At 46.3% G+C, this 18,575-nt stretch overlaps 1 protein-coding gene across 3 annotated transcripts in view; it reads left to right on the top strand.

Annotated features, from left to right (window-relative positions):
* The first annotated feature begins 3,745 nt into the window (after nucleotides 1–3,745).
* Nucleotides 3,746–18,575, top strand: part of runx2b (RUNX family transcription factor 2b) — a 37,245-nt gene continuing 22,415 nt past the window's right edge. Inside the window, exons 1-2 of one of the 3 annotated variants that reach the window (XM_084030791.1) lie at nucleotides 3,746–3,981; nucleotides 4,242–4,365. In XM_084030791.1, coding sequence (XP_083886917.1) covers nucleotides 4,308–4,365 — 58 coding nt within the window. In that variant the 5' untranslated portion in view covers nucleotides 3,746–3,981; nucleotides 4,242–4,307. Of the gene's footprint in view, nucleotides 3,986–4,241; nucleotides 4,366–18,575 lie in introns of all 3 variants that reach the window. The other 2 variants (XM_084030788.1, XM_084030789.1) reach the window with 2 other exon arrangements.

Below are 18,575 nucleotides of genomic sequence, written 5' to 3'. Positions count from 1 at the left end.
TTGCGAGCGCCGTGTTTGTTTCCAATGAAAGCACGTTAATTCGAGGCTGCGCCGCAGTGTAAACGACCTCGGCGTTTTACAGATGTCGCCTGTTACAGTGAATCACTGTACCTGCCTGTTTGCCCCCCCGGTCTGAGAGAGTACACACAACACGAGGTCCGGCTATTAATAAAGCCCCCTTTTCCTTTTTTTTTTTATTAATACCGTAATACCACTATGTGTGTAACGTCTGCTCCGGGCTAATTATGTCGCGTCATTTTTAGCTTTTTTTCGAACAGACGAGCCTCAGTCCGGGTTAATTTTAACTCATCTTGGGTGTCGTTACCCGCCAATATTTTTTCCAGAAAATCTACGAAAAACAGTCGACGAAACTGCTGTGACAAAGTGAGGAAAGCAGCAACACACACACACACACACACACACACTGTGTTAATAGCATGTGTAATTTTAAAGCATGTTCCAACACATGATACCTCTATTATGTTTCTGTGAGAGCTTGTGATAACAAAAAATGAGTCCATTTGAAGGTGTGTGGTCCTGAGTGGTAAGAGAGAGAGAGAGTGTCTGGCAGGGTGGGCGATCGACCACAGTCCTCAGGGCAGACCTTGGCCAGGACTCAGGGTACGGCCAGGCTCTGCACACGCACACACACACACACACACACACACACACACACGCACTAACAAGTATAGCAAGTGTAGTATACGGCCACCAGTGGAGAACCAGTAATGAATGAAATATTATATTCCACATCATAATCCAGCCTTTAACATTATTACCTTCACATAAAAAGCTTTTTTTTTTGACAGCATGGAGTACATATATTACAAAATTGTCTGTGCAGCAAAATGACGAGCCTTCCAAACTGGCAGTATACCTCTCAAGCTCTAAAAAGAAATGTTTTATTAGATAGAGTATAGGAACTCATACATACACAGCGTGGTTAGATATGTTAAATCCATTAGAACACTCGCATGAACTTGACATTGGCTCCTCTTGAAAAATGGAAATGCCAAAAAAATCCCGGCTGGAATAAATTCAATAAATACCTTATGAAGCAAATGTGTCCAAAAAAATCTCAAGCCTTTAATTTGCATGTTTTCTGGATTAGATCAGCGGTGAGTTGAGTGAAATCTTCAGACACGAGTGGAGGTCGTGGTCAAGGTGATGGAGACGGGGTTTTGTTGTGGTTTTCCCCCCTGACCCCCTCGACCCCCTGACCCTGACCTGAAAGTTAGGCAAGTAACACAATGTTTGGCTCGACTTTAACTCAACTTTGTTGCAGAATAAAAGAGAAAAAATCCTCATCCCGTTCCTCGCAGTGAGTAAATAATTCCCACTGAGATATCCGAGACTACAACATCCTCGTAGTTTCACCATCAAGGTTGTTTATCACGTCGCCGTGCCACCCAAGAAGAGCCTCCGCTGCCACGAGTCGAGGTTTTGACATCTATGCTTTATTTTTCATTCACTATTTCAGATTCAATCACGACGTGCAGATTATATTCCCCGTCAAACGGCGTGTGATTTACTCCGACTCGGCAGGACTCTCCCCAAGTTTAATGCTTCTGACAGAAAAGCATCCATTCAGAAAGAAAACAACCTGAAGAAATGTTTACGCACGAGCTGAAATATTATTCCTGAAAGTATCGAGTACCAAACTAATGCTTCTGCACAGCCCGCATATAAACGTGCAGTTATTAAGGAAGACTGTACATTTATCATCAAGGTGCATGATTGATTGAATCTGTGAATGGAAATAGGTACCGTGTGTGTGTGTGTGTGTGTGTGTGTGTGTGTGTGTGTGTGTGTGTGTGTGTGTGTGTGTAGCCTTCCCTAAGGATTCTGTAACATGCGCTGCAACTCAAGAGGCATGTTCTTGTTTTAGACAGCAAATATTTACAAAGCAAGTGAAGCCAAGGAAAATGTTTCGCTGCACGAAAATAAAAGTAGGTAGGCAAAGAAATGCTGTTGTGCCATTTTATTTTATTTTGTGGCGTTTTTTATTCAGTTACGATTTTCTATATCGAGTCCGTGAGATTTTAAATAAATAAGGAGCATTTAAATAGATTATTTACTTAATTTGCCCACACAGACGTTTTTATTATTCATATTTTTAGCTCGGATTTATTATGATTGCCTGAAAACAGTTTGTTTACGGACCTCACTTGGGTATGATGCAAAAAAAATGCATCATTGACACACAATGATTTTTATCTCAGGGCTGTTATCGAGGACTGTAACATCTCATCGACCAACAATCAGGTTTTTATTACAAACGCTTTATTGTGACCCAAGAATCGTCCCGGACCAATCCTTCTGTGTGGGTGATGATTAAAACATCCCGGGGTATCTATATATCTCACCTTGAGGTTTGGGTTTCATAAGAAACCTGAGATGTGTGCAGCCACGGCAACGCAGGAGAGGTAGAAGTTTATTTATGATGCTCACGGCGATTCAGAAACACGTTTTAAAAAATTCAGCAGCAATATGTAATAAAAGTCCACAAAACACAGAGAGCAGATTTTCTTCGGGAGAAAGTTCCAAAGAAAAGTGTTCACCGTGAACGTACCGATCAGCAACGTGGATAGATTCACGATAATGTTGACCAATCATAATCATTTCTGCTGAGTCACCATTAGAGACTCTCCAGCCTGACTGACGTTCTGCTCCGACACCTCGTCTGAGTTACTGATCCATTGAAACAAACACCTGCTGATCAAAGACGAGCCGCGATGTGTCATGTTGTGTACTGTGTGTGTGTGTGTGTGTGTGTGTGTGTGTGTGTGTGTGTGTGTGTGTGTGTGATGATTCACCGCTTTGGTTGTCACGAGCTGCCTGCGCTGCTTTACATGTTGGCAGGCCATTCTTTCAGGATGTGTGTGCATGTGTGTTTGTGTGTGTGGGTGTGTGTGTGTGTGTTATTGTGTGTGTGTGTGTGTGTTATTGTGTGTGTGTGGGTGTGTCTCCGACTGTTAGCGAGACTATGAGAAGGCATCTCTTTCACAGAGGAGACAGGTGGACACGATTTATGGCCTCTTACAGGAATCCCCCCCCCCTCCCCTCCCCCGTCCGTCGCTTCCACGAGAGCCAATTAAAGCCCATGACAGGCGTGCCCACACACACACACACGTGCACACACTTATGACAGTAGTGACTCAATAACACGACTAGTGTCCGCGACATAAAGAGCGTGAAACGGCAGAAAAAGAAGCTTCAAAAGTCAGACAGGGAAAGTGACACACACACTCTGTAAATAAGCAGTTTCACACCACCTCCTCTCTCTCTTCACACACACACACACACACACACCCAGCGCTCTTCTATCTGCAGCACATGCATACACACAGACAGACACAAACACACACACACACCCTGGAAGCTCGCGGAGCTCTCCGGCTCGCAGGCAGACGGGAGCTCAGCAGCCGGCTGGAGGAGCTGAGGGACGGAGGGAGGGAAGGAAGGGGGGATGAAAGAGTGGAAGGAGAGCAAAGCCGAGCACTGTTGCCCATATGCTGAGGAGGGCATGGGCGGTTGAACAAGCTGCCCCCCCCCCCCCACACCCACCCCTCCACCAACTGAAGCCCTCCTGACTCATGGGAGCCTCTGATCCTCCAGAGAGCCTGGAAACGCTGCCGAACCCACGCGTAACAGAGAAGGAGGGCAGACCAGAGAGGAGAGAGAGAGAGGGAAGAAAGCCACAACGGTAGGCTGGGCCCCCAGCTCGCTCCGTCGCTGTTCTGCTGTGATGACATCACAGAGCATGTGACCCAGGCTCTCCAGTGACGGCACATGGAGGGCAGGAAAGAGACGAGTTTTAAAGCTGGTGCCTTCTGGGTTGTGTGAGGGCTCTGCTTCGCCTTCCCCAAACAACCACAGAACCACAGACGTGCGGCTCGGGGTTGGTGTTTGAGGGCGACCCGGAGTGTAAATGGTTAATCGTCGCGGGCCAGCACCAGTCACAAGGACGGCGCTAAGCGAGTAAGTACGTTCCAACCACACTCGCCAAGCAAGCAAGTCCGACACCATCTGATCTATCCGCAAAAAGGCGATATTTGCCTCTGCAATTTTTCTTTTTCTTTTTTTTTCTTTTTTTTTTTTTTTTTCTTCTTCGTGCTCTATAAAACCAGACCTGGTTGTTACTTGTGGTCATCCAAATAGTTGATACGTAAAAAAGCATGTCTTGTGGATGGCTTTTCCGTTTTTTTTTCTTCATGACACGCTGCGTGCTCTTGGTTTAGGACGTGTCAAGGGTCACGGAAACCACAGAGGAACAAAAGTGGGGCTTGCTGCAACCAGAGGCAGCTATGGCATCTAACAGCCTTTTCAGCACAGTGACACCATGTCAACAAAACTTCTTCTGGGGTGAGTACCGCGCCGCCGCCGCCGCCGGGTTGCTGTTGTTGTGTTGGGAGTCAGAGAGGGGGCTCGGGTCACGGAGGGGGAGGACTTGGGGTCAGGTGTTGAGGTTTTGGATGAGGGTTTGGGTAAACGGGGCAACGATCTTGGATCCGATGGTAGGATTTGGGTCCAGAAGAGAGGATGGGGATGGGGGGGGGATCAGCTGAGGTCATTGAGGGACCCGGCTATCAAGGTCCAAGCTTCTGTGGTGGAAGAAAGACCCAACGTATCATCAAGACTTTTTAGTGGTGCGCAAATACTTTTTTTTTTAAAGAAAAGGAAAGCTCTCTGCATTTACAGATATTTACGCTCCGTGATGTTAGTAAATATTTGTGGGAGAGGAAGATGACATGTTTGAGATTCACAAACGCCGAAGCCAACACAAAAAGCATGGGGTGATACGCAAACAGACGCCGCCACGCAAGAGTTTACACTCGAGCAATGGACCAAGACATGGGGATTACTGGATCTCATGTGTGTGTGTGTCGGGTGTCTCTGGGAGAAGAAATATCGATTAGTTTGCCAAGTTAAAGAGCCTTTAATCGCTTCCTGAAACTGTTGAGCTGCGTCGCTTGTCATTTATTCATCAGTGTAGTTTTCCTCCAGGGAGCGTTTAATCCACGGGCATGAATCCGCTTTGGATAAGAAGTTAGTCCACTTGTAACCAAAGTGAGGAAATCATTCATTTGAACTCGAAACAATCGGTTTACGCTGATTTAAAGACGATAGTAAACTCCTGATTCTCAAAGAATAACCCTTTTTAAAATCAACGTGTTCCCTCATATTCATCTGCATTCTGTTTGTCCAATTATATATAAAATCCCCCCCCACCCCCGAAAAAAGTGGATCTGTTAGAAATCAAGACCTGAGAGCAGTAGCAGTCTCAACTTTTATGATTTCCAATTACCTGTGAAGGCCAACTCGCGTTGCTCCACTTGGCGGTCCTCTGTTTTGGGTTTGCTTTGTGTTCTATTGTGACAGCTCCTTTTACACAATCTAATTTAATCAGCAAAATAAATGATGTTTTAGTTTTACCAGATGAATTTTCCAAATTTTAAACAAACATTTCCATTCCCGTGCAACACGAGGAAAAGACAGTTTAATATAAACCCTCCCTCCCCCGCTCCGGTCCATAGCCTCCGCTCCTCCGTCCAAATCAAATGTTTAAAAGATGTGTTTTAAAGACGTCTCCGTGGTCAGGCACAGCTGTTCTGGGCTCCGGCTCCGCACAGAAGCAGCCGAGAGCTCCCCTAATACACTCTGAAAGCCGGGAGAGAGTGAGCGTCTTCTTCCAATCACCACCACCTATTACCATGTTAACCTCTGACCTCTCGGTGCGTCTCTGGGGTCGAGCGAGAAGGAGAGGCGCTGCAGGAAATTGAAAGCACGCTGTAGTAGAGGAGAGAGAGAGAGAGCAGATGTTCAGGTGGAGAGAGAGGAGCAAAGGGATAAAGATAATCGCTGATCAATTCTCCCACATAAAAAAAAAAGGCAACGCTGATTGAACCGGTGCTGCGGCTCCTTGATGTGGCCCGTTTATGAACATCTGGGCAGTAAATCTGTCAGTGCAACCACCAAAAGCCCCCTTGACAGCGTAATGTGATTTTGCTCAAGACCACCGGCGCTTTTTCTGTTGTGTTTATGATTTCAAAATAAATAAATGGAGTGTACGTGCATCAGAGCTGGTTGGAATTAGGACGGGAGCGCCGTAAACATTGTTTTAGACCAAAAGGAGGATCTGAGAAAAGTTTGATTTTTGAGTATTTGTTAAAGAGAAATGAGAAGAAATTTGATTGGTTTTTATTTCTGTTAATTTGGATTATTTTTAGGTATAAGGATGAATTGTCTTCCTCACAACTTGAATCATTGTGGTGCACAAAAACCCATATATAGCTATAGATATATATATATGTGAGCTCAAGTTGATTTGACATCTTTTCTCCTGCTCCCACGTCTCTCCTGGATCATTTTGTCCGGCGTCAGTGAGTTTTACGAGAGCACAAAGTTACCAAATATGTTTTGTTAGTTAGAAAGCCACATTAATCCGTCTCCATCCCGTCCGTCGCTTCGTATTTAAGGACAGTTTTAATTTAGATGTGTGTACATTCCCCGGCGATAAATTGAACCGGGCTTGAGAGGGAGAGCGGGCAAATATTCCAAATTGAGAAAAAAGGGCTCTCATTAAAATTTGTCTTGGCATTTACATCAAGCAATTTTTTCCCCCCATTTAATTGCCTCAAATACATTTTTTTTTATAACTCCTCAGACTGGCACATCAGATGAGGAGGGCAGAGTAATCTTCAACATGTGTGGCACCCACCCAACCGCCGTGGCTCTCTGGGGAACATTTAAGTGCCTATTTTCTCTATTACAAACTTAATTACATATAGACAATTAAGTCATGGGAGCAATTATCGTTCAGTAAAGTCATGTAGTCACAGCGGAGAGAGACAGAAAAAAAAACTGCTTACACAGACGGACCCAAATCAACACGATCAAACGAAGAAGAAGAAGAAAAAAAAAAGCGGGTAAATATCTGAAGACTCCGGGGCGGAAAACTTTCCCCAAAGAAAATCTCAGATAATTTGCCGGGGAAACCGTATATGTATTTGAGAAAGCCAGCTTCTGTTGCATAAGTGTTGCCTTAGATCTAACCACAGGCCTGCTTCTTGGAGACATCTTAAAAGTGAACCAGACATCCCCCCCCCCCAGCCAGGGAGAGACGTGAAGCCCACTCATCAATAGGTAATTTGAAAAAGCCAGGGGGAAAAATCCCAGCGCTTCACTGGCTGCTACTGTGCAGAGAAGACTCTTCCCTTAACTCCCGGCTCAAAGGAACTCTATTTAGCGATGCTTAATTGTACCTCAGAGGCAAACATGTTATTTAATCCCGGCAGGGTCGTATTGATGGAGTGTGTGTGTGTGTGTGTGTGTTTTTGCATGCTCCCGCCAGCTATTAGGACTTATTAGCGCATTAGTCTCATAATTCCTGAGGGTAATCAGAGTGTTAATGTGATCAGTGTTTAATCAGCGATAGATGGATTGCTCTGTTTTTACACTCATAGGTAGCAACAGTGAATGGTGGGCTGAAAATAGGCTGAAGGCTCTTATTAAAGGTCTAAATGAGAGTGTCATGGGAACCGTAACCCGTGATTTTAAAAAATACGCCTTCTTCCACCCCGACTGTTGATTTAAAAGTCCAGGAGAAAGTCTTCTCTTTCTTATTGTTTGTGTTTAACCATGAAATGCTGGTTTAAAAAAAGATTTAAAAGATCACTATGAGTTTGTTCTCTCTCCCAGTAAACGAGTGAAAACGTGATCACGAGCCACTTTTTTTTCTGGACATCCAGAACGTGAACGATATCTCTGCTTCTGCCGTTTCCACGTGAAGCGGCGAGGAGAGAGAGAGAGGTAGAGAGAGGGAGAGAGAGGGAGAGAGAGTCCTGCTTCACACTGAGACTTACTGAGCAGCAACAAACGGCAGAGTTCAGTGTAAATACTCACAAGGCGCTGTGTATTATGCTTTCTTTTATCCCCGTATTCAGTAGCACGGGGGCTAATTACACTATTATGATAGGACGTCCTGCCAGTTGACTGTGATTACCCCCCCCCCCCCCCCCCCCCTTCTCTCCTCCCAATAAATCAACGCTTCATATCTCCGCCGAGCTGTAAAACTACCGTTTTACGCTAAAGCTATGATTTCTTTCTTCTTCTTTTTTTAAACGCGCAATAATGACCAGGTAGTTTTAATGCTGCGAGGCTTTTTAATGCGGCTCTGTGCTATTTTCACACTTAACAAGATCCTGCACCCCCCCCCCCCTCCCAATCCATTTCAATTGCATCATGCTGGGTGAATTACCGTTATCCTATATAAGCCCTCGGAGAGGAAGTAACTACCTAACACTTTGGAAATTGGTCTATCTTGGAAGCGGGTTGCGCCCTCTAATGAAACGAAACCCCAGCGTTATAACCCAGATTCATATTCCCCTCTCTCTCCCCCGCTCTCTCTCTCTCTCCCCTCCGTGAAGATGGCTTCAAGCAGCGCTGATACAGCAAAAACACAGGAAAACTTGAACAGCATTGTTTGGCGACCTCCTTCCTCTCCTCCTCCTTCGCTTCATGCATGTTTCTAAAGGGGGGGGGGATGTTTGGGTTCGGCCCGTAATGATGTGAGTGAGAGTGTGGCCGCCTCACCTACACAAGGCCTTACCTGTTCTGCCCACGTCGCAGAAAAGGGCAGCTTTTCCCCCGCCTTGTTGGTTTAATCTTACAGGAATGCGGTATCCCCTCTGACTCGAACTCCCAAATATATATTAAAACTAGTGGGTCACGGAAAGAGCAGCACGGGGTTGGACGGGGCGTTTTTTTCTGATTATTTTGACGTCAAGTAAAACCCACGCGGCGAACCGAGTGTAAACTAAACGAGAAAAGGCGAAAACGAGACGAAAAAGGAGCATGAAAGAGTGAGGCGAGCCCCCGACTGTGATCAATAGCTTGGCAGCAGATCAGTGGGGGCTGTCTGAGGTGGAGGTGGGGGGGATAAGTACACCTTGTTATAAACGTGTCTTCAGACACTTTTCTCACAAGTCCTGATCGTTTTGTCAGTCAGCGCATTTAAAAAAAAACACACTTTGGATTTTTTTTTGAGCGGCGACGTCACGGGGTTGTAATAGTCGGGTTTGTAGTTACTACTGTGACGAGTGTGTGTGTGTGTGAGTGTGTGTGTGTGTGTGCGTGTGTGTGTGTGTGTGTGTGTGTGTGCGTGTGTGTGTGTGTGACAGGAAGATCTGTCTGCTTGATTAATGCTCTCACTCAAACTGGCACCTGGAACCAATCCCCCCCTCCGTCGTCCTGCCGCTGACGCCCCCGTCCCATGTGCACCGTGTGTGTGCATTCCTTACACTGTTGTGCGTTGAACAGGAGGCACAGATGGGACCGGGGGGGGGGGGGTGGGGGGGGGTCTGAGCGGAAGAGAAGAAAAGGTGTGTGCAGAGGAGGGGGGGAACAATAGGTGGGACGTGCAGCGGAGGGTGTGGGGTGTCATTAATAACACACGGGGCCCCATCTCCTAATTTGCTCAAATTACCTGCCCACACACTACCTGCCCCCCCTCCCCCCCCTCCTGAGGTGTGAACACAACAGATCAAATACACCTGGAAATCAGAGTGCCCACCCACTCGGCAACGCCCACGCCAGCCTTTTTTTTTTAACGCTGTGAGGGATTTAAAAAAAAAAAGCAAAAGTGACACAGAGGTCCGATACAAAGGGACAGGATCGGTTTGCACTCAGTCTTTGAACGCCACCTCCCATATGGCACCTCCTCCTCCTCCTTCCTCCTTCCTCCTTATGTCCACCCTCCATCCTTCCCCTCCCCACCCACGGCGTCAGCAAGAAGGAAAAAAGGTGGTGATGACAAATGGGGGACGGGGCGGCGATGCTTTGGTCACCGCAATAATCAGAGCAGGAGTCAGCACCTGTGGCACACACACACACACACACACACACACACACACACACGCACACACACACACACACACACACACACACACACACGCACGCACGCACATGCAGACATAATCAAATGTGTGCACAGACACTGAAATGAAATATGCCCCCGGGGCACAAAAGGGGGGGCTGGGGGCGGAGAGTGTGTGTGTGTGTGTGTGAGTGTGTGTGTGTGTGTGTGTGTGTGTGTCTGGGATGCGTTTGAACTTTGAAGAGTGTGTAGCTGATATTGACAAGTCTCCGGGGAAAAGTGGCGAGCTAGAAAATGGTAGCTCTCATTTGGTAAAGTGGCCTCCAGAGAGAGAGAGAGAGAGAGGTTGACAAGCATGCACATAATTGGGATTAAGATTAAAACGTTGGTAAATCTTTAACTCCCTTATTTAGCGTTTATAAGCTGCGTTTAAACACACTTAAGTAGATAAATGGTTTATAACACACTGTTTAAGTGTTTATTATTGTTATTTGTGAACGCTTGTAGCCCCTCCCTCTCCTGAAGCATCACATAAACTATCCGCTCACTTGCTAAGGTTTCGCCCGGGGCTTTCACCTGCACCACATGGCCTTCATCTAGCAGGCTGAAATAAATAAATACAGCCTAAATATATGTGATGTGTTATATTAGAAGTAGACGTGCAGATATTATGAGGTTTAAACGCTCCAGACATCATGGAACCGGAGCAGAGGGGGAAATAATTATCACGAATAAAGATAATAAACCGTTTTATTACAACAACGACAACAAGTTTGGTCAAACTGATTGCTTCAAATAGGAGTTATGTTTTTGAAAGTTACATTAAGACACTTTAAATGTGTTTAAAACAACATTGAACTGCTTCGTTCCGTGTTAATGTTGCTTATAAGGGCTTTAAAGGGACGGATAATAAAGGTGTTGCCAGTTTTACAACTTTGCTGCACATTTTTCAGAAGTCTGCTTGAAAAAAGAGACGTTTGAAGCGATTTCTGCTCGTACAGCAATGTGACCGAGGCTGGCATCCTCGTACCCGGTGTGTGTTTCATGTTCGATCCCCGCTCCGTACATATCCAGGCCGACCCGCGACTCCCCCCCTGATCAAAGTCTGATCCTGGATCAGGCTTCCAGTCCGGGTTGAGTCCTGTCACTCACCCAGACAGCTGCCCTCCTACAGTCGTCTGTACTTCATGTTGTTGTCGCAGTTAAAAGTTTTTTCCGTCAACTGTTGCTGCTGCTCGTTCTATTTTCTGTCTGTTTCCCCAGAGGAAATAGGTCTCTCTCTCTCTCTCTCTCTCTCTCTCTCTCTCTCTCTGTCTCTCTCCCTTTTTGGATGGAGACCAATAGCAGGCGTTTTCCACTTCACTCCTCCCGATGCTGAATGAGCAGAGGACGCTCCCAGAGGAGCAGGAATATTTTATTAGAGTGATATTTTTGAAAAGTTCCTCATGTCTTTCTTCCTCTCTCTCTCTCTCGCGATGGAATTTTTTTTTAGGATGCTGCAACAATTCTGGGAAAGAAAAAGCAAAGACAATTCAAAGTTACAGCTCAAATGACAGGCTGGCTTGATCTGCTCTTTTGATTTGCATTGTTTTTATTCCTGCTTGGGAGGAGGAGGAGAGAAAAAAACAATTGGGACAAAAAAAAGTGCAGTTTAGTCTCTGGAGGATTCCTCGGTACAAACAGAAATAGCACTTTTTATTTTGCTGACAAACACTTTTTAACGTGTGTGTTTTTTTCGTGGGGGGAGCTGAGCTCTCTTTGTTTTCTTATTTATGACAAAGCCACCGTTCCAGAAGAGAAAGGGCGGGGCTTGTGTCGTCTAAAGGTGGAGGAGGAGAAACAGGAAGTGCTTTTGCTTAATTGGAGGCTCTGGTTCCTTAAAAAAAGAAGACATCAGAATATATAGAGATGTATCTTTACAAATATGATCAAATGTGAGTTTCACATGAATACTACATTACACACACACTTACACCTAGACACACACACACACTTACACCTAGACACACACACACACACACTTACACCTAGACACACACACACACACACTTACACCTAGACACACACACACACACACACTTACACCTAGACACACACACACACACACACACACACACTTACACCTAGACACACACACACACACTTACACCTAGACACACACACACACACACTTACACCTAGACACACACACACACACACTTACACCTAGACACACACACACACACTTACACCTAGACACACACACACACACACACTTACACCTAGACACACACACACACACACACTTACACCTAGACACACACACACACACTTACACCTAGACACACACACACACACACTTACACCTAGACACACACACACACTTACACCTAGACACACACACTTACACCTAGACACACACACTTACACCTAGACACACACACACACTTACACCTAGACACACACACTTACACCTAGACACACACTCACTTACACCTAGACACACACACACACACTTACACCTAGACACACACACACACTTACACCTAGACACACACACTTACACCTAGACACACACTCACTTACACCTAGACACACACACACACTTACACCTAGACACACACACTTACACCTAGACACACACTCACTTACACCTAGACACACACACTTACACCTAGACACACACACACACACTTACACTTAGACACACACACACACACACTTACACCTAGACACACACACACACACTTACACCTAGACACACACACACACACACACACACACTTACACCTAGACACACACACACACACTTACACCTAGACACACACACACACACACACACACACTTACACCTAGACACACACACACACACACTTACACCTAGACACACACACACACTTCCCCTGCAGATGCAGCAGAAACAGAAGAGTTGGTCTCTCTGGTAAACAAACAGTGGATAGTCTTCACCGGGCCTCCAAATTATAGTCCGGTTAACCAAAGTCTCAGAGACAGCCCCCTTTTTACGACACACACACATACACACACATGAGCTGTTGTGCACATTAAAAAGGCACACTTTAAAAAGCACATATACAATCAGATTCTAATGGGAGCTTGTCTCCGCCAGTCGAGCCAAGAGTAAGAGTCTTTTATAGACATGAGAGAGACTGGGAGGGGGAAGCGGGCCCTGGGGGCCCATCATAAATATTACCCGATCATCAGGCTCACAGTGTGAGGCAATTACTAATGAAAAAGAATCCCGTGCAATATGACCACGAGTTTAATGTTTACAGCTTTTAACCCCGTGTACAATGCTCTAGGTTTTCTTTGTGGCAGAAGAAGAAGCTGCTTCTCTCAGAGGGAAGCTGTGTGATGTGTCGCATATTTGCAGGAAAGTTGCTGCAACTATCTGGGTAGTTTCTTTAGTTGCCTGAGTGTCTCCAGGAGACACAAACATATCAGTGATGTATGACGCCGTAAACAGTTAACGCTTTTAACATCATCAAGTTCTCGCGAAATGATTCGCCGTAAATCTCACGCTTTTCAGATTGACGGCGTATTCCGAAGCGGGCAATTTTAAATGTCAGCCTCAGACCGCATCCCAACAACGGCGTTGCCAAAGAGGAGGGATTCTAATTTTCTTCTTATGTTCAAGTTCTCAGCTTTTTGCCCATCATGCAACACCACCACAGAGGAGATTGTGTTTGAGAAAGGGCGGCGTTTCACAACCGATGCAGTCGCCGAGTCTCCCCCATCCCCCGATTTGGGCGCTATAACAAAGCTGGCGTCGTCTGCGGCGTCCCGGCTATAGGGGCGACTTGTCCTGGAATAACTTCTGAGTGTTGCGCGGTCGAAGGTCGCACAATCATACAATAGTCATTTATCCTCTGTGAAATCGTGTTTTTCCCCCATTTCAGCTTGTCTGAGGACATCTCAGGCTGGAAGCTATGAGGGTGAACTCCACCACCTCCCCCCCCCTCCGTCCTTCTCTACTCCCTCCATCCTCCCCCCACCACCTTGTTGTGAGTCATTTCTGACCAGTGGCTTAATAAGCTCACTGTAATTACAGGCTACGGGGTTTTTTCGGGGCCCATCTCTTGAGTGCTGCATCAGCGGTGACACTCGCCACTTAATTTAGTTAACTCATTCGGCACACTGAAGATGCGATGTGAGCGCCTCCAAGATGTTTTCCCGGAGCCAAAGGTTTCCTCTGGAATCCGATCCGGTATGTATATACGGCTCCAGGTTGCAGAGTTCATGCTCAGCTTCTTTTTCTTTTCTTTTTTTGGAGCGGCTCCGAGCTGGACCGCGATCAGGAAGACTAGAAAGAAAAGAAAAGGCATCCAAACCCCTCGGAAGTTGAGTGGTTTCTGCCCCGATGTGCGCCCCCGCCCGCCGCTGCGGTGCCGTTGCCCGGTACTGTTTTTTATTTCCTGTTTATCTGATTGGCTTTTGTTTTCAGAGCCGGACATGCTGACAGTTCTGACTCTGATTCCCCCCCCCAGAAATGAAGTAGCAAGCCCAGGCCAGGACTCCATCTGAAGTCTATATATAAGTCGATGTGACTGGTGATATTCTGTGGTGACGGCCAAGCCAAACAGATAGTATACTTAACACGTTTTTGAGAAAAGAACGCATATGGTACATTTCAAAGCGTGGGTTAACACCATCCATGTTTATGTCTGTGTGCAATTGAGCATCCCCCCCCCCCCCCCCCCCCTCCCTCCATCTGGCCCTCCTCTACAGCTCCTTATATCGATTTGGACCCAATGCACCTGGACATTCCTCCTCCGCAGACACATCCTCCCCTCCTCCCGCCCTGCCGTCTCCAAACAGGAGCGAGTGATAGCCGATAGCCCCCCAGCGAGCGCTAGTCCGGACCGCCGTGCCTCTCGCCTTGTAGTCACTCTATCTATCTCGCCCGTGCCTCGTTGCCACACATAAATCATCCTCAATCGCACTGCCGCGACAGGGGGAACCCCTCCCACCCCCACCTTCTATAAATCTGGTATTAGTTTTACCTCGCATAATGAACACGGGGGCCTAAACGGTCCTGGATACATGAGAACAGCATGTCTTGCAGATGTACTATAAATATTTTGATACTAGCCGGCTAGTTTGCGGAGGGGAAGTAGACCAGTGAAATACACAGAGGAAGGGGGAAAGTGTAAAGTGGAATGTTGGCCTAGCCCGAGTGTCTGTATTGTCTTTAGCACCTACAGAGGGGCTCGGTCCAAGAAAAACCCTCTTTACAGGGTTCCTGTTCCCAGCCGTAGAACCAGCCACTCATGGATACGCTGCGTTTCCTTCCAAGCCGATCCCTCAAACTGCTCTCTGAATGGGGGGGGGCATTGTTTGATTCATAGCACGATCGGACCTGATTGAGTGATAGATGCTTTGAAGGGGGGGGAACCACCTTTAGGGACCCTCGGGGTCTGAGTGAGGGAAAGGCAGCTCTTTGATTGGTTGAATTAAAGTGAAGGACTAATAATAGCGTTTGCTAATGACACATAGAGTGGGGATGCCAAATGTGCGGATATTTTGTTTGCAACATAAGTGGAAAAACTGAACTCCCTCCTTTTTTTCTTTTTTTTTCTTGGCATGCATCTGGCCCCCGGGCACTGTCACTCTACCACACACACACACACACACACACACACACACACACACACACCCCTGCAAATCCACTGTGACAGCAGGTGGTGTGTGACACGTCAACATCTGAGCGTCCCCTGGCAGGCCGAGTAAAGGCTTCCAGAGCGGCTCAGATCTATCATTGGGACTCGTTTAATGGCAGCCTTCGTCACGTATTACTGCCCCCCCCCCCCGGCCCACAGAAGTTCCTTTTTTTTGGTTCCTATTTTTAAGTACAAGTGATCTCAATTAGGGACCTCCATGAAGGCGGTAGGCGGCAGACAGTCAGAGCAATAAGAGCAGAGAGGAAATTGTCTTTATACCCCCTCCTCCTCCTCCTCCTCCTTCCACTACCCCTCCTGCCACAAGCAGGGAGCAGCCGCCCCCTCCATGTCTCCATCTCTTTCCATGCTGCTCTCTTTTGCCATTTCAAAGACCAGAGTGAAATCTCAGACAAAACTTTTTTCTCTCTATCGCACTTTTCCTCGCGGAGCATGAAAACTCTGCAGCCACCTCAAAGTCTCAACACAAGATGTTTGGATTGCACTCCGTGAAAAACACACACACACACCGCAGAACGTGCCGTCCTCGTCCTAACAGTTCACGGTGATGTCACAGGCTCGGTGACAAACAGTCATTAAGGGCTTAGCTGTGATCTGGGATCAGTCGGCGAAGGTTTGTGTCGATGAGGTCAGGAGGAGTCGAGTTTCGGTCCGGCGTCATCCCTCCACCGACGTCTTTACCCGAGTGACCCGGCAGGCAGGATCCTTCTGTGGGCGACGTTTCTGCCCTTCTTGGTTTTTTTTTTGGTTGATGGGGCTAATAGTGCTGGATCTTTGGCTCGCTCCGCCGCCTAGCCCGGTGGGCTCGCTGATTGGTTCGCTGGCAGGCCCGGCTGCAGGCTGGTGGGCTGCCAAACATGGAAACATCCCGTTAGAGCTGAAAAAAAAAGCCTGGGCCTCGTCACGGCCCTCCTCTAGAAAGCTATAATTAAGTGTCTTGAAAAATGCACCACTGTTGAAATGGAGCCTTTATCCTGAGTCTTAAGTGGCTGTACTTTTCCTCCTTGAATGATGAGCGTTATGTGCTCATGAAGAGGAGAGAGGAAGAGCGTTGCTCTTTTGAGTTTTTATTATATAGGCAAATACTTTATATCACAATCTGAGTATATAAATGCATGAACCAGATTATTGATGTACGTTTTTTTAGCATCCAGCTGTTTGTTCGTTCCCCTGTCATCTTTCCGAATGACGTGTTTACAGGGAGCAGGGTTGGTACGGGTGCTGGAAATCCTTGAAAACACTTGAATCTTAGTGTGGCGTTTGAAAAGTGCTTGGATTTAGAGTAAAGTGCTTGAAATGTCTGTTCTATGTGATGACATAGAAGATCTCCATATCTGAGGGACTGAAAACAGCATTTTCTGACATTTCTTTATGAAAAATGACTTTTGATGATGAACAGATGATGAAAATAGTTGGTGATTATATTTCTGTGGATCTGTTAGTGGAATTAGTTTTCCTTTCATTTGTGGTCCTTCTGTAAAAAGCTGTCTCCAAACATCATGTTGGTTGTTTAGAGGACAATAACATCTCATTTAATGTGATGAACAAGTGACATAATAAGTAGACTGAATACTGACCATTGGATTGGTACAAATATGGAGTTTACCACAGCGGGAAGGGGCTGGAAAAGCATGGAAATGCACCTTGAAGTGCTTGGAAAGTGCTTGACGTTGGAGAAGGTGTAGGAGCCCTGAGGGAGGATGAGCGTTCATGTTTTTGCAGTAGGAGCGATGCGGCTGACACATCTCTGAATGAAGTAAAAAGGATTGTGTACGACATTATGAAGACAGCGTGCGTTCATATTAGCGGTTCACACGGTCGTCGGCGTTCCAAGTGGGAACGAGAACAAGAAACTTTTTTTTTCAGATAACTCGACAGGAAAATATAGCCAGCGAGTGTCAGCCGAGTTTTTTTATTTTTATTATTATTTTATTGGAAACAAATAATTGAAACTTTAGCGGCAGAAATACAATATTACCATAAATCATAGGAAAAAAACCTGCACATCCTGCTCAATGTGGTATAGTGTGGTTGTGTGACTTCTCCTACTGTGCGATGACTCGGAGCCAGTGTAACACAGTAGATGAATAATACCAGAGCTGAGAGAGGCGATCCAGCTGTGCGCCAGGCGAGCAGCAGCAGCCTGCGTCGACTTCAACAGCTCCTATGCTTGATTCATTACTACGTCACATGAAGTTTGTTAATACCCAGCAAAGTCAAACACACCAAAAAGTACAATATTTAAAAAAAGTCCCATTCACTTTTAATCTGAAGTGTTTTGGGGTTAAATCCAGACACTGACTAGAGGGAAGTTGGGGATCGAACAGCGTATTCTGGCACATTAACGCCTTCTCTGGTGTCTCTCCCTCTCACATCACGGCGACTTCAAACGACAGATTTCCAACTCGGAGGTCGCCCCGCTATACCTCTGAATGACAGCGATGTCAGACTGCAGGCCTTTCTGCTGTTTGAACGCGAGGCGGCATCCTGCAGGGAGCTGGGAGACAGATGCTGGACGTACAGCGGAGAGGGAGGCAAAGCGGAGTCAGATGGGACAAACACTCTTTGATGAGCCGAGCTTGTTGGGGGTTTAAGTCACGACTGCACTCGGGAGGGAGGAGGAGGGAGGCTGGGAAAAAATCAGGAGGCGCTTCCTGCCCGCTGCCTCTGATGGGACAATAACAGGGTGCAGAAAAATCCACATTTAAGTCTGATTAGTCGGCCTGATTGTCTTCGTGAAACTTGGTCTACTCGTTAAAAAAAATTCCAGTCAAAACACTATATTATAAGTAATTAGTCTGATTTAAATTAATGGCATGAAATTGACTCAGAACTTATTATTTCCTTTTAAATGTCAAGGATGTTTTCCACATTTACCCTCCTATTCAAAAAAAACCAAGCGATATTATCGGAGCCGAAACTTAACTCTGTTGGAATAAACTGGCTGCACGGTTCCTGCAAGGCCATGTTTATCACTATTCCAGATTTAATTACTCCTATTCACATGTATCCATCCATGAATT

This window comes from Eutrigla gurnardus (assembly GCF_963514095.1).
Source record: "Eutrigla gurnardus genome assembly, chromosome: 16".
NCBI classification, from domain to species: Eukaryota; Metazoa; Chordata; class Actinopteri; order Perciformes; family Triglidae; genus Eutrigla; species Eutrigla gurnardus.
The sequence above is the reverse complement of the archived record's forward strand: the minus strand, read 5'-3'. Positions and strand labels throughout refer to the sequence as shown.